We start from the raw sequence: 12,398 nt of genomic DNA, 5'->3' as shown, positions 1-12,398 counted from the left end.
CGGTTCAAATGATCATATGGTTACAACGGTTCAAAATGTAAAACAATGTGTCCATATGCTGGATGAGCATATGCGACAAAATGTAGTATATGGAAATCAATGTGCTAGCATGTTACGTGAACATACATAGCAAAACATAATGAAATCGTGTACTAATAGTGTACTATTGAACATAGTAAGTATATGATATAAAAACATGAGAAACATGAAAGTATCAAGTAGGCACATGTGTTCCACCCCAAAACAGTTTGAAAACAGTAAAAGAGGGGACTATGTACTCACCTGAGGGTGCTTAGAAGTCTTGAACAACAACCAAGCAAAGCTAGAGTGATCAGGGAATCAAACGGCACCCTATATAGGTAACTATGTAAATAACCGGACCTAAATCGGGAGATAGGATAGAATGAGGTTCTATAAATCAAATGAGTAATTGAACTCATATGGTATGATTTAATAGACCCTACATTCTGATTGAAAGGCCTACCTAAGTGCTTTTGACCCGTTTCGACACATTATGGTAACATAAGCTACTATAAGGCGTCGTTAGCGTAAAACTATGTTCGGATGGTTAACTATGTGCTATGCCAAGTCTTACATGCCCAATTATCCCTAAACATGTTACTAAATCAGATTACTTGTCAAAAATATGTTCACATAGGCAAAATACGGATTTTAGCTTCAAAAGGGCATTTTGGTCATTTCCTATGGGCATACAAGCTAACAAGCAAATGACTAACCAATCCTATGTGATCATAAGGTATAACCTCAGTGGTTATTCCCTATGCACTATGATCACTAACTAAGCTTGGTCGGATCCTAAAGATCGACCAAACGGGTCGGGTTCGAAAGGCTAAGCGGTGGTTTAGACCGCTTACCTCACGACCCTAAACAAGCACAAACTAATAGTGTCGTGTTAGACATGTCAAAACATGTCTAACCTACTGATTTGGTATCAAAACAAAGTGTTTTGATACCCTAAAGTAGTTCCGAGGCAAAATGCGTGCTAAAACGCATTTTGACCGAAACTTTGACTCGACACTACAACTAGCTAACGTGGTAATCAGCAGCTATAATCACGAAGGATTATAACTATCGTGATTACAATCACGTTTCAAAGTTCAATTGAACTTTGACTTGACCAATTGATGGTCAAAACCGAAAGTCAAACTGTTGGCCAAACTGTTTGACTTTCTGCACTACATAAGGAAAAAGCAAGAAAAAGAATGAAAGAAGCTCACTTAAGGTCCTTGCTATCTTTTCTACAAGAAGACAAAGTCCCAAATGCTTGAGAGAGAGCTCCAAAGCAGATGTGAAGAGAGGAATGAGTGAATGAGCAAGGAATGAATGAAATGGATGGGCTATTTATACTTGTGGTGATGCTCTAGGATCATCACAAGTGGTTTGTTTAGCCATTAAGGAATAAATCTCATCCATACAAGTGTTAGGAGCAAGTGCAAAGCCTTGGTGAGGTGGTAACTTGGTTACCACACAAAGAAATTACAAGATTGGCCCCTGAATTTACAAACTGTTGCTTAAAACAGACTTTCTGCCCAGATGTGACGCTCGCGTAGCGCGACGGCATAGGCAGTAGGTGCTCGCGCTACGCTACCATGTATCAGGTTCAGCAAAGTTTCAAAAATGGCAGAAATGGTCCCTGCACGTGTTTAAAGCCTTTTTCGATGCGTTTAAACCCCGTTAACCTCATTTCAAGGCTCTAAAATGAAGTTAAAGTATAGGGGACTCAAAACATGCTCAAAAACATCTCGGATGTCGGTTGTCGTATGGTCACGTTGTTCGGTTATTTACGACGAAACTCGAACGGACGCGAAAACGATCCAAATTAAGCGACGAATGGAATTTTTGCATGGAGATCACTAAAATAAAAATATTTTAGTGTGTACAAAAATTTTGGATGTCCAGATGTGTCCAGAACATAAGATATGCGCGAAAATGCAAACTTACGCCGTTTTTGACACTTTTAGTCCCTGTAAGATCATATAAGCACGTTTTCACACACCGAACCTATCAAAGCTTATTTCTAAGCCATATTTAGGTTATATATGGTATGTTTAACTTATGATCAAGTTCCGGACTATACGTTACCTTACGAAACGGCAGACTTTTGCAAGTTGACGCAAATAGTCCCTGTAAGCGAATAAACTTGATTTCGGCATACCAAACCATCCAAAACTTATTTCTAAGTTATGTAAAGGTTATTTAAGGTATGTTAAGCCTATGTCACTATTCCGGAGTGTTTGTTGCATTAAACTGGTTATATTTACGCATCCGATCGTGTATAACCTTCCAGAAAGCGACTTAAAGCCCGAAATCGAACAAGAATTGATATGTGCAAATGATACACATATTTTCACAATTCCCAAGTATGAAATACAAAATTTCATTGGTTTGGCATTTGTTTGACGGTCACAGTGACACAAGTGTCACACCTGCACACAAAATTTCAGAGAAAACATTGCCGCGACATTGATGACTACCGGGTTTGAAACTATTAGGAAAGTAGACATGTTGTTCATTCCAATACTACAAAACAAGCACTACTACATTGTATGTTTTGATTTCAAGGGAGAAGACATCAAGATTATAGACAACATGAAAGGGAAAGCAAAAGCACAAAAAATGGCACGTGCTAAAAGAGTGGTAATATATTGATGCCCATTAATTCTGTGCTGTTTATTTTAATTATATTTGTGATGCTTAGGGATTTTGATTTTGAAAATTTTCAAATTACAGAAAGAAATTGTATGTGATTACCTTGAAGTTGAATACCCAACAATGCACCCAAAGATGTCGCCCTTGGAACCAGAAATAATGAAAATGTCGTGGCAAACGGAAAAGAACTTTGTAGATTGTGGTGTCTTTGCAATGAGACACATGGAGACATACACAGGGAAGCATGTGAGCAAGAAGGAATGGGATAGTGGGCTGTCGAAAGAGTCACCGGAACAAGACAAAGAGTTGGTTGAACTGAGATACAAGTATTTAAGCAAAATACTTTTATCCGACATCAACTTAGCGAAAGGTGAAATGATGGAACTGTTAGAGAAGTATGAGAAGATGGAGCCTGAAAAGAAAGAGGAATGCAAGAAAAATGCGGAAAAGAAAATCAATGACAGATTGAACAAGAAATATTGATTGTGTTGGTTGAACAATATAACATTAGTTTGGTAGTTGTCTGTAATATTTTGTGCTGGTTTAACAATTAATATGGTGCTGGTTTAACAATTACATTGTACTGCTTTAACAGTTATATTAGGAAAGTTAATTTTATGCTGGTTTTACAATTAATATTGTGCTGGTTTCACTATGACAATATGTGATGGTTTCATAGAAGAAGTTTAAAATTGTGCTGGTTTTATAATTGTGCTGGTTTTAAAGAACAAAGTTTAGTTTTAAACAAAAACTAATAATGTGCTGGTTGAATGTTGTAAACATAATAAGAATACAAGAAATCCAAACTGAAATGAAAAAAATAAAAAATCCAAATATCATGATTTCCAAGACACACGACTAACTGCTCTTCTGGGAATCAGCAACAGTAGTCTTCATCTTACAAGTCCGACTATTATGTCCATGACCTCCACATATCAAACAGCCTCTAGTTTTAGGTTTCTTTGATATTCTTGAAGATGATACCTCACGAAAAGACTTTAAGCGTTTGTTTGAACCACATCCCTTGTTTCTAATACCACTAGGTGGAAGAATGGTAGCAGAAGACGATGAACATGGCTGATCAGCACGAAGAATATTAGCTAATCTTGCATTCTTGTCAAGTGATTCTGCAGGAAGGTCAGCAGAATCAACCTTCAACTTCGACTCGATCACTTGGTCTCTATACAACGATAACAGGTCCATATTTGTAACAAGACGGTTAACAATATGTCCAGTTGCAGTCATTATCTCACGCACAATGCTGGAAGCACGTTCAACTTGATTACCAGCAACATTTTGATCAAAACTCGAAACTTTTGTCTTTTTTGGAACAACATCTCTTGTCCAACGCCCCATAACATATTTTTTAGGGAACTCCTTTATACCACAAAGACGAAGAACACAAAAGGCATGCCTACATAGCAAACCATACTGCTCATATCGGTTGCAGCTGCATTTAATTACCATATCCTTAGGAGTAAAAAGAACCTACACAAATAACAAATGCTTTATATTGTGCTAGTTTATAACAAAGTGTGCTGGTTTATATATGTAAAATTCTAATTGTAAATATAAATCACTGTGCTACTTAAAATGTATTGTAAAAAGCAGAACATGTTTGTGCTACTAAAGGTATAAATAAATACCTCATGAAGGCCGGGAAGATTGACCTGTAGAATATAAAACTTAATTGAATCACCAACTTCTTCTTCACGCCTGCACATACAATTCTTGCAAGCAAGTCGAATTTCTTCTTGAACATCAAAAAATATCCCCCGAGTATAAATCTTTACAGCTTCCCGTTCCAATTCATAATTGGTTTTCATGGCAGGTTGTGTGTATCTGGTATCATGATCACGTTTGCTGCGCTTAAACCTCTGAGATTCCATTGCAGTATCAAAATGGCTCAAAAACTCAACTAATGACAATTTTGTGTTGGTTAATTGACCAAAAAAATGATTTTCACTCTCAGACCTAGATGTTGTACGCATAAGACCGGACATATGTTCATGACGATAGTATGCAGGAATCCAATCTGATCTGAGGTTGTACATATCAGACAGCCAGCTGTTACTAGTAAGGTTGTACTTAATCATTAAATCACACCATTGTGTCTCAAACTGTGCTGGTTTAAGAGCATCAGTCCATACAACAGCACATATATCTTCTTTAAAAACCTCATCTTGTGATAGCTCAGTACCAACCTATAACAAAAAAAATAATTAGTATATTAAAACAGCAAACAAATCCTAAAATGTGCTAGTTGATGTATAAACTTAAACTATGATGCTTAAACTGTGATGGTTTAAAGAAAGTGTGCTGGTTTAAAAGTGTGCTGAGTTATATGCCAAAGTGTGCTGGTTTAAAAGTGTGCTGATTTATATGCTAAAGTGTGCTGGTTTAAATGGATTGTTTAAAGTGTGCTGGTTTATATGCTAAAAGTGTGCTGGTTTAATTTATGTTGGTTTAAAAAATTATAACATTGTAAAACTGTGCTGGTTTAAGAAAGTTACCTTTTAAGAAACTTTGATCATTATATGCCACATACACAAACGATGTCTGGTATCTGGGAAAACATCTCGGATGGCAATTTTCATTGCAGCGTCCTGATCAGTCACAACCACCTTAGGTGCAACACCAAAAGCCTTCAAAAAACTTTGAAGAAGCCATTTATATGATTCAGCAGTTTCAGATGCTAACAAAGAACCAGCAAACGTGACATTGTGATGATGATTATCGATTCCAGTGAACGGAACAAATACCAAGTCATACCTAAAAATTGAATTGATTATATTACAACTGCTTGCTGAATTGTGCTAGTTTAATAAAAATATGAATAAATGATCTACAAAAAATGAATAAAATACCTGTTCGTACGGAACGTAGCATCAAAAGACATAACATCCCCAAAGACCTCATAATTCAGTTTCATTTCTTCATCAGCCCAAAATAATCCAGCAAGAGAACCTTTTTCATCACAATAAAATTCACAAGAAAAATTCGGCAAATACAGCTTCTTCTTCATAAGACGTTGGACAGCCATGTCCACATCAAACTCTCCAATGAACAAATTAATATCTCTTTTAAAATTTTTACAATCAGTAGACGTCACTCCAACCTTATCAAATCCACCACGAATCTTTCTCATAAGGTTGAATGCCCTAACTGGACCAATATTCATCTCAGAAAAATCAGAAAGCAGTTGCTCTTCAGTGAATGTCAACTTTCTAGACGAAGCTAAAAGATGATAATCCTCTTCATCAACAAAAGAATGATTATGCTCCTCAAATACATGAGAAATTCTATAAGTATTTTTTGGAGTTAAAGACATACGGATGTGTGCCTTACATCCGGTACGTTTAGAAGGTCTCCTCCTTCGGTCATTTAACTTTTTATCAGCACCAACACTATCATTTACCGTGTCAACAGCACAGGATGTCGCTGAACCCTCTTTCGCACAAACAAAGTACTTTCTAATGACAACACCATTTTTTGAAGATTGAGTATGCTTTCGACCCTCAAACCCAGATAACTTAGCATACTTCTTATAGAAATTAAAGGCAGAATCAATTGACTGGAAATGCATACCAACTACAGGTTTGGAAGAATCTGGAACAATAGGAGTATAATACTGATTACCAGTAGTTGGACATATACGAACTCCTGAACAAATCAAAAAACCAGAACAAATAAAAGATATCAGCACAAACTTTACAATAAACCAGCACAAAAAACAAGCACAACTTTACCAGGCAAACTAGCACAAAATAAAGATATCAGCACAACTTTACAAAACTACACTTTAAAATATGATGTAATATAAAAAAACCAGCACAACTTCAGAACTACACTTTTAAATAAAAACCAGCACAACTTAGATCAAAACTAAAAACCTAAAAAGTAGATGAAATTAAAACTAGAAGGTATTTTACCATCGACAGTAGTAGACATCATTAAAATAGAGGAGGATAAATCAGCAAATCAATGAATGAACAGAGGAGCTAGGGTTCCAGCAAATCGATGAAAACGATGAACGATTCAGCAGGATTGATCTCAATCTCGCAGGTACCGGCAAATCGATGAAAACGATGAACGATTCAGCAGGATTGAGATTGAGATTTGCGATTGATTTAGATGTGGTCAGATGATGAAAACGATTGAATTAGATGTGGTCAGATGATGAAGCTCAATGAATGAATGAATGAAAAATATGAAAGAAGGAATGAAAATCGTGTGATTAAAACTAAGTACAGATCTGTTTGAAATTTGCATTTTCCAATATTACCCTTTCACCTAAATTAATGAGATTGCCACATGTAAGCTCAAGATTGCTTCTTAGGAAACTTAGGGAAGATTAAATTCTTAGTTGAACCTCTACCTATATATATATATATATATATATATATATATATATATATATATATATAGGGTAAGGTTCATGCGAGAACTAATGTGAACACAACCTAAAATAGCTAAAAAACCTAACCCCCACCCCCCTCCCCCCAAAAAAACCTAAACCCCCCACCCCCCCCCCCCCAAAAAAAAAAAAAACTAAACCCCCCACCCCCCAAAAAAAACCTAAACCCCCCACCCCCACCCCCCAAAAACCTAAACCCCCCCCCAAAGCTAAACTGCTAAAAACTAAACCCCTAAAAAACCTAAAAAAATCAAAAAGAAAATCTCAATTTTTTTTTAATATTTTTATGTTAAAATCGCTACTTTTAGTAGCCAAAAAAAATTTTTAATTTTTTTTTGCTACTAAAAGTAGCGATTTTAACATAAAAAAATATTAAAAAAAAAATTTGTGTGTTTTTTAGCTATTCTTAGGCATTTTTGGTTGTGTTCACATTGGTTCTCGCGGTTCTCGCAATAAAAGGTGGTTCCTAACGGATCTTTGTCCTATATATATATATATATATATAAATATATATATATAGAGTAAGGTTAACATACAAAAAGCCTTATCATACATCACGTAGGAGACAATGATAACCGTTGGATCAGGGGTATAATCACGCATGGGACCACATAATCACGCATGGGACCACATAATCACGCATGCGACTATAATCACGCACGTTCTATGATAATAACGCACGTTATATTTTTTGTCATGTATGTTAATGTAGGTTAAGCCTTGAAGTACATTATACTTTTATATATATAGGGTTAGGATCGTGTGAAAAGTAGTAGGCTAATTGAGAAACTTGAGAAGCATTCTGGATCACACATTTTTCGTAAGCAAAAAAATGCAAAACAAAAAAAAAAAGAAAAAGAAAAGAGTACAAAAACGTTTTTTTTTTTGGAAAAATCAGAGCTTTTTGTATAAGATTTTTTTAGGGATTTATACACATGTGTATATTGTTAATCTTTTAACTTATACATATGTGTATATTGTTAATCTTTTAAGTATATATGTATATATTGTCAATCTTTTAACTATACATATATATATATATATATATACATGTTTAATACTGAAAAATAAGTGTTGTAAATCTATGATTGAGGTGAATGATTTAGTTTTAGTTTTAGTGTTTAGCATTAGTATTTAGGGTTTAGTTTTAGTATTTATCATTAGTATTTGGGGTTTAGCATTAGGGTTTAGCTTTAGGCTTTAGCATGAGGGTTTAGTTTTTTTACTTTAGGGTTTAGTTTTTAGATTTTAGCATAGGGTTTAGCTTAAGTGTTTAGGGTTTAGAAATTTTTGGTTATTGTTCAATGAGGCTGTCCTAATTCCGCTGGAATGAGCTCAATCAACATTCGTTTGACCCGGTTTCCTACACTTCTTAGGTTAAGGATATATATATTTTTCATAATATACACATATGCATAGTTTAAAAATTACCTATGTACATATGTATATAATTCAAAATTGACAATATACATATATGTATATATGAAAAAAAAAAAACTTAAAAATAAGCGATAAAAAAATTGCTTGGGAAATGTGTGGTTCAGAATGCTTTTCAAGTTTTTCAAATATGGTGTTATTCTCTTAGGATCCCTACCATGAGCTCCATACATATAGCTCGTCAATCAACATACCTGTTTTTTTTTTCTTTTTTTTTTACAATACAACCTTTTACTAAAAATAGTCAGAAAAAAAAAATTGGTTGGTATAAAACCTATAACTTAATATTGTTACACTTCCGGCCCAATAGGCCAATGGGCTAAACCCGTCGTCTAGGGCCTCCACTTGTAAGTCCCATATTAGTAGTTTTCTGATAAATATTATACATAGTTGGGCTTGGGCTGCTTAATATTGTGGGCTAATGCACTGAAAAAAACTAAGAACAAGGGCATACAAGAAAAATGGAGGGTCAGATTGCTAGAACTTGATTCAAAAAAAAATATATATATATATATATCGCACCATTGGGTTTGTATGGAAACTTATTCTTTCAAGTACATTCATTCATTCTGCTATAAGTTTGTTTGTTTAGAAGAAAAGAAGCCTATATACACAAACAAGCCAAATATTTTGAATTAGTTTGAAAAGTTAGTAGGTAAGCTAAGATTTTTAAACTTAAATACAAGATTTGAAAAGCCCATGGAACTTGTGTTCCTCTATTGAAAGTAATTTAAAATAAATCTTGGTTTAAATGTAAACATTAGTATAGCCAGTCATGTTTTTTTAACAATGACAATTGAATCCGATTAAAGCTTACAGGTTAGAGAGTGTATTATCTTAGCAAAGAGTCAAGAAAAGTATTCATGTCCTAGCCATGGATAATGGAGGGTTTATAACAATAAGATTTGGAAAAGGGCCCCAAAAACGTTGGGTCATCCCTGCGTAGCGTTACAGTAAAACTATTTGGAAGATGGTATGCACTTTTATATGCTTGTCGACTTTTAACATGTAGGGGCACCATTTGATCGGTTTAGTTTCAACTTTCAACTTACTTATTTAAGTTTTCTCATTTGACCCAAACAACGCATTTCAAATAAACAAGTCAAAGTTGCAAGTCATGGGAAGCCCTTGTGATAGTAAATTTGATAAATGTGTAGATTTGGGATTTCCCAAAGATGCATATACAAACAAATAAAGCGTGTATATATATACATACATATTATCCGCGATAATAACAAGTGAACAACTTCGAGGGAAAAACTCACTTGATTATGCATCATACATTGCTAATCATTTTGAAGCCAGTCACTTTCGATTACCCGAGTAGATGTTCACAAAGTTAATGTCATACAGGAGTGTTGCATTTGCAGGTATATTGCAGTCACCTACAAGAATGTATTAAACATTTTTACGACAACTACACTTTAATAAATTGAAACACCATGATTATAATGATGAAAGAACGGTACCAGAAAAGCAACCAGCAGGTTCAGGTCCGTATGCTAGCTCTGGAGGAATTTGAAGTTTACGTCGTCCACCTGAGCAACAAATGGGTGGATTGTGATGCAAAACAGGATCAGGAACATGAATAAATGTTTTATGTTCTTACCAACATGCATCGGTGGAACACCCTCTCCCCCAAAGATTCCTTGATCAAGCCCCTTGATTACCTAGAAGGCCAACATACATCAATTTATCAACAACATGAAATGCAAGTAAATACACAAAAAAGTTGATGTATCACAGGGAAGGTGAATGTGCACCTTCCCGACCCCTATCCGCATAGTCAGAGGTCTACCGCGTTTATAGCTGCTGTCGAAAACTATGCCATCAGCAAACCTTGCCGTATAGTGAATCTGTAACAATCACACTTGTTTTAAAATACAAGAATTTCCTTTTTTTTTTTTTTTTTTTTTTTGACAGGTAAATAAATACAAGAGTTTCCTATACCACCAAACTGGACATTGAATCATGATTTCGATTCCATTAGAAAAATAAGATGGATAGTTTTGTACAAATGTCAACAAATCAAATAAACCTAGACTAAATGAACCGAACGAATACGAGTTCATGTTGGTTAGTTTAACTTTAACCGAACATAAACAATTAAACAAAAATGGACATTTTCATTCGTTTGTTAATAGTAGGATATAGTATAAACGAACGGTCCATGACGTAAACGAGCACAAATGAATGAACATAACCGAGCAACCACCAATTAAAAGTAAGCGTGAACATCAATATATCGGGCCTAAAAAATAAATTAACTAGACCAAATTGCATGTAACGATATTTTAATTTCATAAAACTAAGCTAAATAAAATTGTAACTGGCTTAAAAACATAATTAAACTAAACCAGGCCAAATTGCATTGAACATATTTTAATTTCATAAAACTAAAATAAATTGTAACTGGTCTTAAAAATAATTAAACTAGACCAAATTGCATTGAACGATCTTATAATTTCATAAAACTAGACTAAATCGTAATTGGCCTCCTACCTAAAAAAAGTGAACATAAACGAACAAACACAAACAAGCGAGAGATAAATGAACAAGTGTTGTTTCGTTGTTTAACTAAATTACAACCAACCATACTCAGTAAATCACACAAATAGCAAAGCTACTCATAGGGTGTAGACAGACATTTCCTCTATCCCTAGAGATAGAGAGACTCCTTCCAGAAGAGACCCTCGGCTCCAAAACGAACAGCAAACCAACACATCAAGTCCATGAATATAGAAAAATAGAATATAGAAAAAAGAAGTCACCTATATGAAGAAAGTGATCAGAATGACATAGTATAATGTAAATCATGTATAATAGCATACAACATCATTCGGGCATATACGTTGTTTAACTAAACTAAGTGAGCAAATATTTTGTTAAATAAAGAACTATTTTTGTCCAAGAATTCATTGAACGTTGGGTAGGTTTACAACATAGAAATGTTGATGGTTGAAAATGAACTGACATTGATAAGCGTAGAATAGGGTGCTTGTTCACCGAAGCCAGGATCGAGATCGCAGTAACCAAGACCTGAAGGCGCAAACTGAAGGTCACAGGGAGGTTCAGCCACAGTCGCATAATATTCGATTCGGGTAGCGTTGGCGTCGAGTGGTGATGAAAGTAGCATGGAAGCAGCCAACAGTCCAATGCCCACACCGGCTAATCCCTTCTTCTTCTTCTCAGGCTTTGGAGTGAGATTGGGTTTAGAAGAAGAAGAAGAAGAAGAGGCTTTGATGTAGGGAAGGCCATGGTGGAGGGATGGACATGGTGTGGTAAGTGTGAAATTCACCATTGTTGGGCCGGGCGGGATAATGGAGTTTCAGTCTTTGCTGCTAATTGATATCTCTATCTGTCTATCTATAGTTTGTGGATGGTGAGGGGAATGGATTTTTTTTTCTTGTCCGGTCCATGGAGTGAGGTAGGGATGAGTAAAATGGACCCGGTACCAGTATCGAATTTATTGAACCGGGTATTTTTTCGGTACCGAATCGGTACCGACTTTTGACATTTTCGGTATCGGTCCGGTACGGTACCGGTTCGATACCGGTATTTACCGGTTTTTACCCTCAAATACCGGTACCGTACCGGTACCGAACCGTACCATACCGGGTATATTCGATACCGATACCGGTACCCACTTTTGAGGATTTTCGGTACCGGTACTTTCGGTTCCGGTACCGGTTCGGTACCGGCCGGTACCGAGCTCATCCCTAGAGTGAGGCTCCTAACTTTTGAAACAATTGGATAGTAGGTAGAAGAGAAAAGTGTCCGGATAGTCTCTATGTTTTGCTCGTTTATCACCTTTAGTCCCTAACTTTCTAAAATTACGGCTATAGTCCTCAACTTTTGCAATTTTGTTCCCGGA

General features: G+C 35.5%; 3 protein-coding genes across 3 annotated transcripts; all 3 read right to left on the bottom strand.

Moving 5' to 3' along the window:
* Nucleotides 1–3,503: 3,503 nt before the first annotated feature.
* Nucleotides 3,504–6,777, bottom strand: LOC110903911 (protein FAR1-RELATED SEQUENCE 5-like). Its single transcript, XM_035975552.1, has 4 exons — nucleotides 5,538–6,777; nucleotides 5,184–5,442; nucleotides 4,317–4,874; nucleotides 3,504–4,158 (listed from the first exon to the last, which is right to left on the bottom strand). Exons 3-4 carry the CDS (start codon nucleotides 4,764–4,766, stop codon nucleotides 3,529–3,531), a joined length of 1,080 nt encoding a protein of 359 aa, XP_035831445.1. The 5' UTR covers nucleotides 4,767–4,874; nucleotides 5,184–5,442; nucleotides 5,538–6,777; the 3' UTR covers nucleotides 3,504–3,528.
* Nucleotides 5,187–6,621, bottom strand: LOC110890847 (protein FAR1-RELATED SEQUENCE 5-like). The gene is made up of 3 exons (XM_022138493.1): nucleotides 6,603–6,621; nucleotides 5,538–6,333; nucleotides 5,187–5,442 (listed from the first exon to the last, which is right to left on the bottom strand). The coding sequence occupies exons 1-3, from the start codon at nucleotides 6,619–6,621 to the stop codon at nucleotides 5,187–5,189; spliced, it is 1,071 nt and encodes a 356-aa protein (XP_021994185.1).
* Nucleotides 6,778–9,632: 2,855 nt separating the features above from the next.
* On the bottom strand, nucleotides 9,633–11,900 carry LOC110916099 (photosynthetic NDH subunit of lumenal location 4, chloroplastic). The gene is made up of 5 exons (XM_022160859.2): nucleotides 11,499–11,900; nucleotides 10,288–10,380; nucleotides 10,134–10,194; nucleotides 9,994–10,062; nucleotides 9,633–9,909 (listed from the first exon to the last, which is right to left on the bottom strand). The coding sequence occupies exons 1-5, from the start codon at nucleotides 11,823–11,825 to the stop codon at nucleotides 9,830–9,832; spliced, it is 630 nt and encodes a 209-aa protein (XP_022016551.1). The 5' UTR covers nucleotides 11,826–11,900; the 3' UTR covers nucleotides 9,633–9,829.
* Between the last annotated feature and the right edge of the window lie 498 nt (nucleotides 11,901–12,398).

Source organism: Helianthus annuus, chromosome 7 (genome assembly GCF_002127325.2).
Source record: "Helianthus annuus cultivar XRQ/B chromosome 7, HanXRQr2.0-SUNRISE, whole genome shotgun sequence".
In the NCBI taxonomy this organism is placed as follows: domain Eukaryota; kingdom Viridiplantae; phylum Streptophyta; class Magnoliopsida; order Asterales; family Asteraceae; genus Helianthus; species Helianthus annuus.
The sequence above is the reverse complement of the archived record's forward strand: the minus strand, read 5'-3'. Positions and strand labels throughout refer to the sequence as shown.

Bases quoted from the DNA above. Each gene is read 5' to 3' on its own strand.
- LOC110903911 (XM_035975552.1), bottom strand. From the start codon at position 4,766: ATGATTAAGTACAACCTTACTAGTAACAGCTGGCTGTCTGATATGTAC. The intron at 4,159-4,316 runs GTATTTATTTAT...TTATTTGTGTAG, and splicing joins ATCTTCCCGGCCTTCATGAG to GTTCTTTTTACTCCTAAGGA.
- LOC110890847 (XM_022138493.1), bottom strand. The intron at 5,443-5,537 runs GTATTTTATTCA...TTCAATTTTTAG, and splicing joins GCTACGTTCCGTACGAACAG to GTATGACTTGGTATTTGTTC.
- LOC110916099 (XM_022160859.2), bottom strand. From the start codon at position 11,825: ATGGTGAATTTCACACTTACCACACCATGTCCATCCCTCCACCATGGC. The intron at 10,195-10,287 runs GTGCACATTCAC...TTGGCCTTCTAG, and splicing joins TGCGGATAGGGGTCGGGAAG to GTAATCAAGGGGCTTGATCA. The intron at 9,910-9,993 runs GTACCGTTCTTT...ACATTCTTGTAG, and splicing joins ACCTGCTGGTTGCTTTTCTG to GTGACTGCAATATACCTGCA.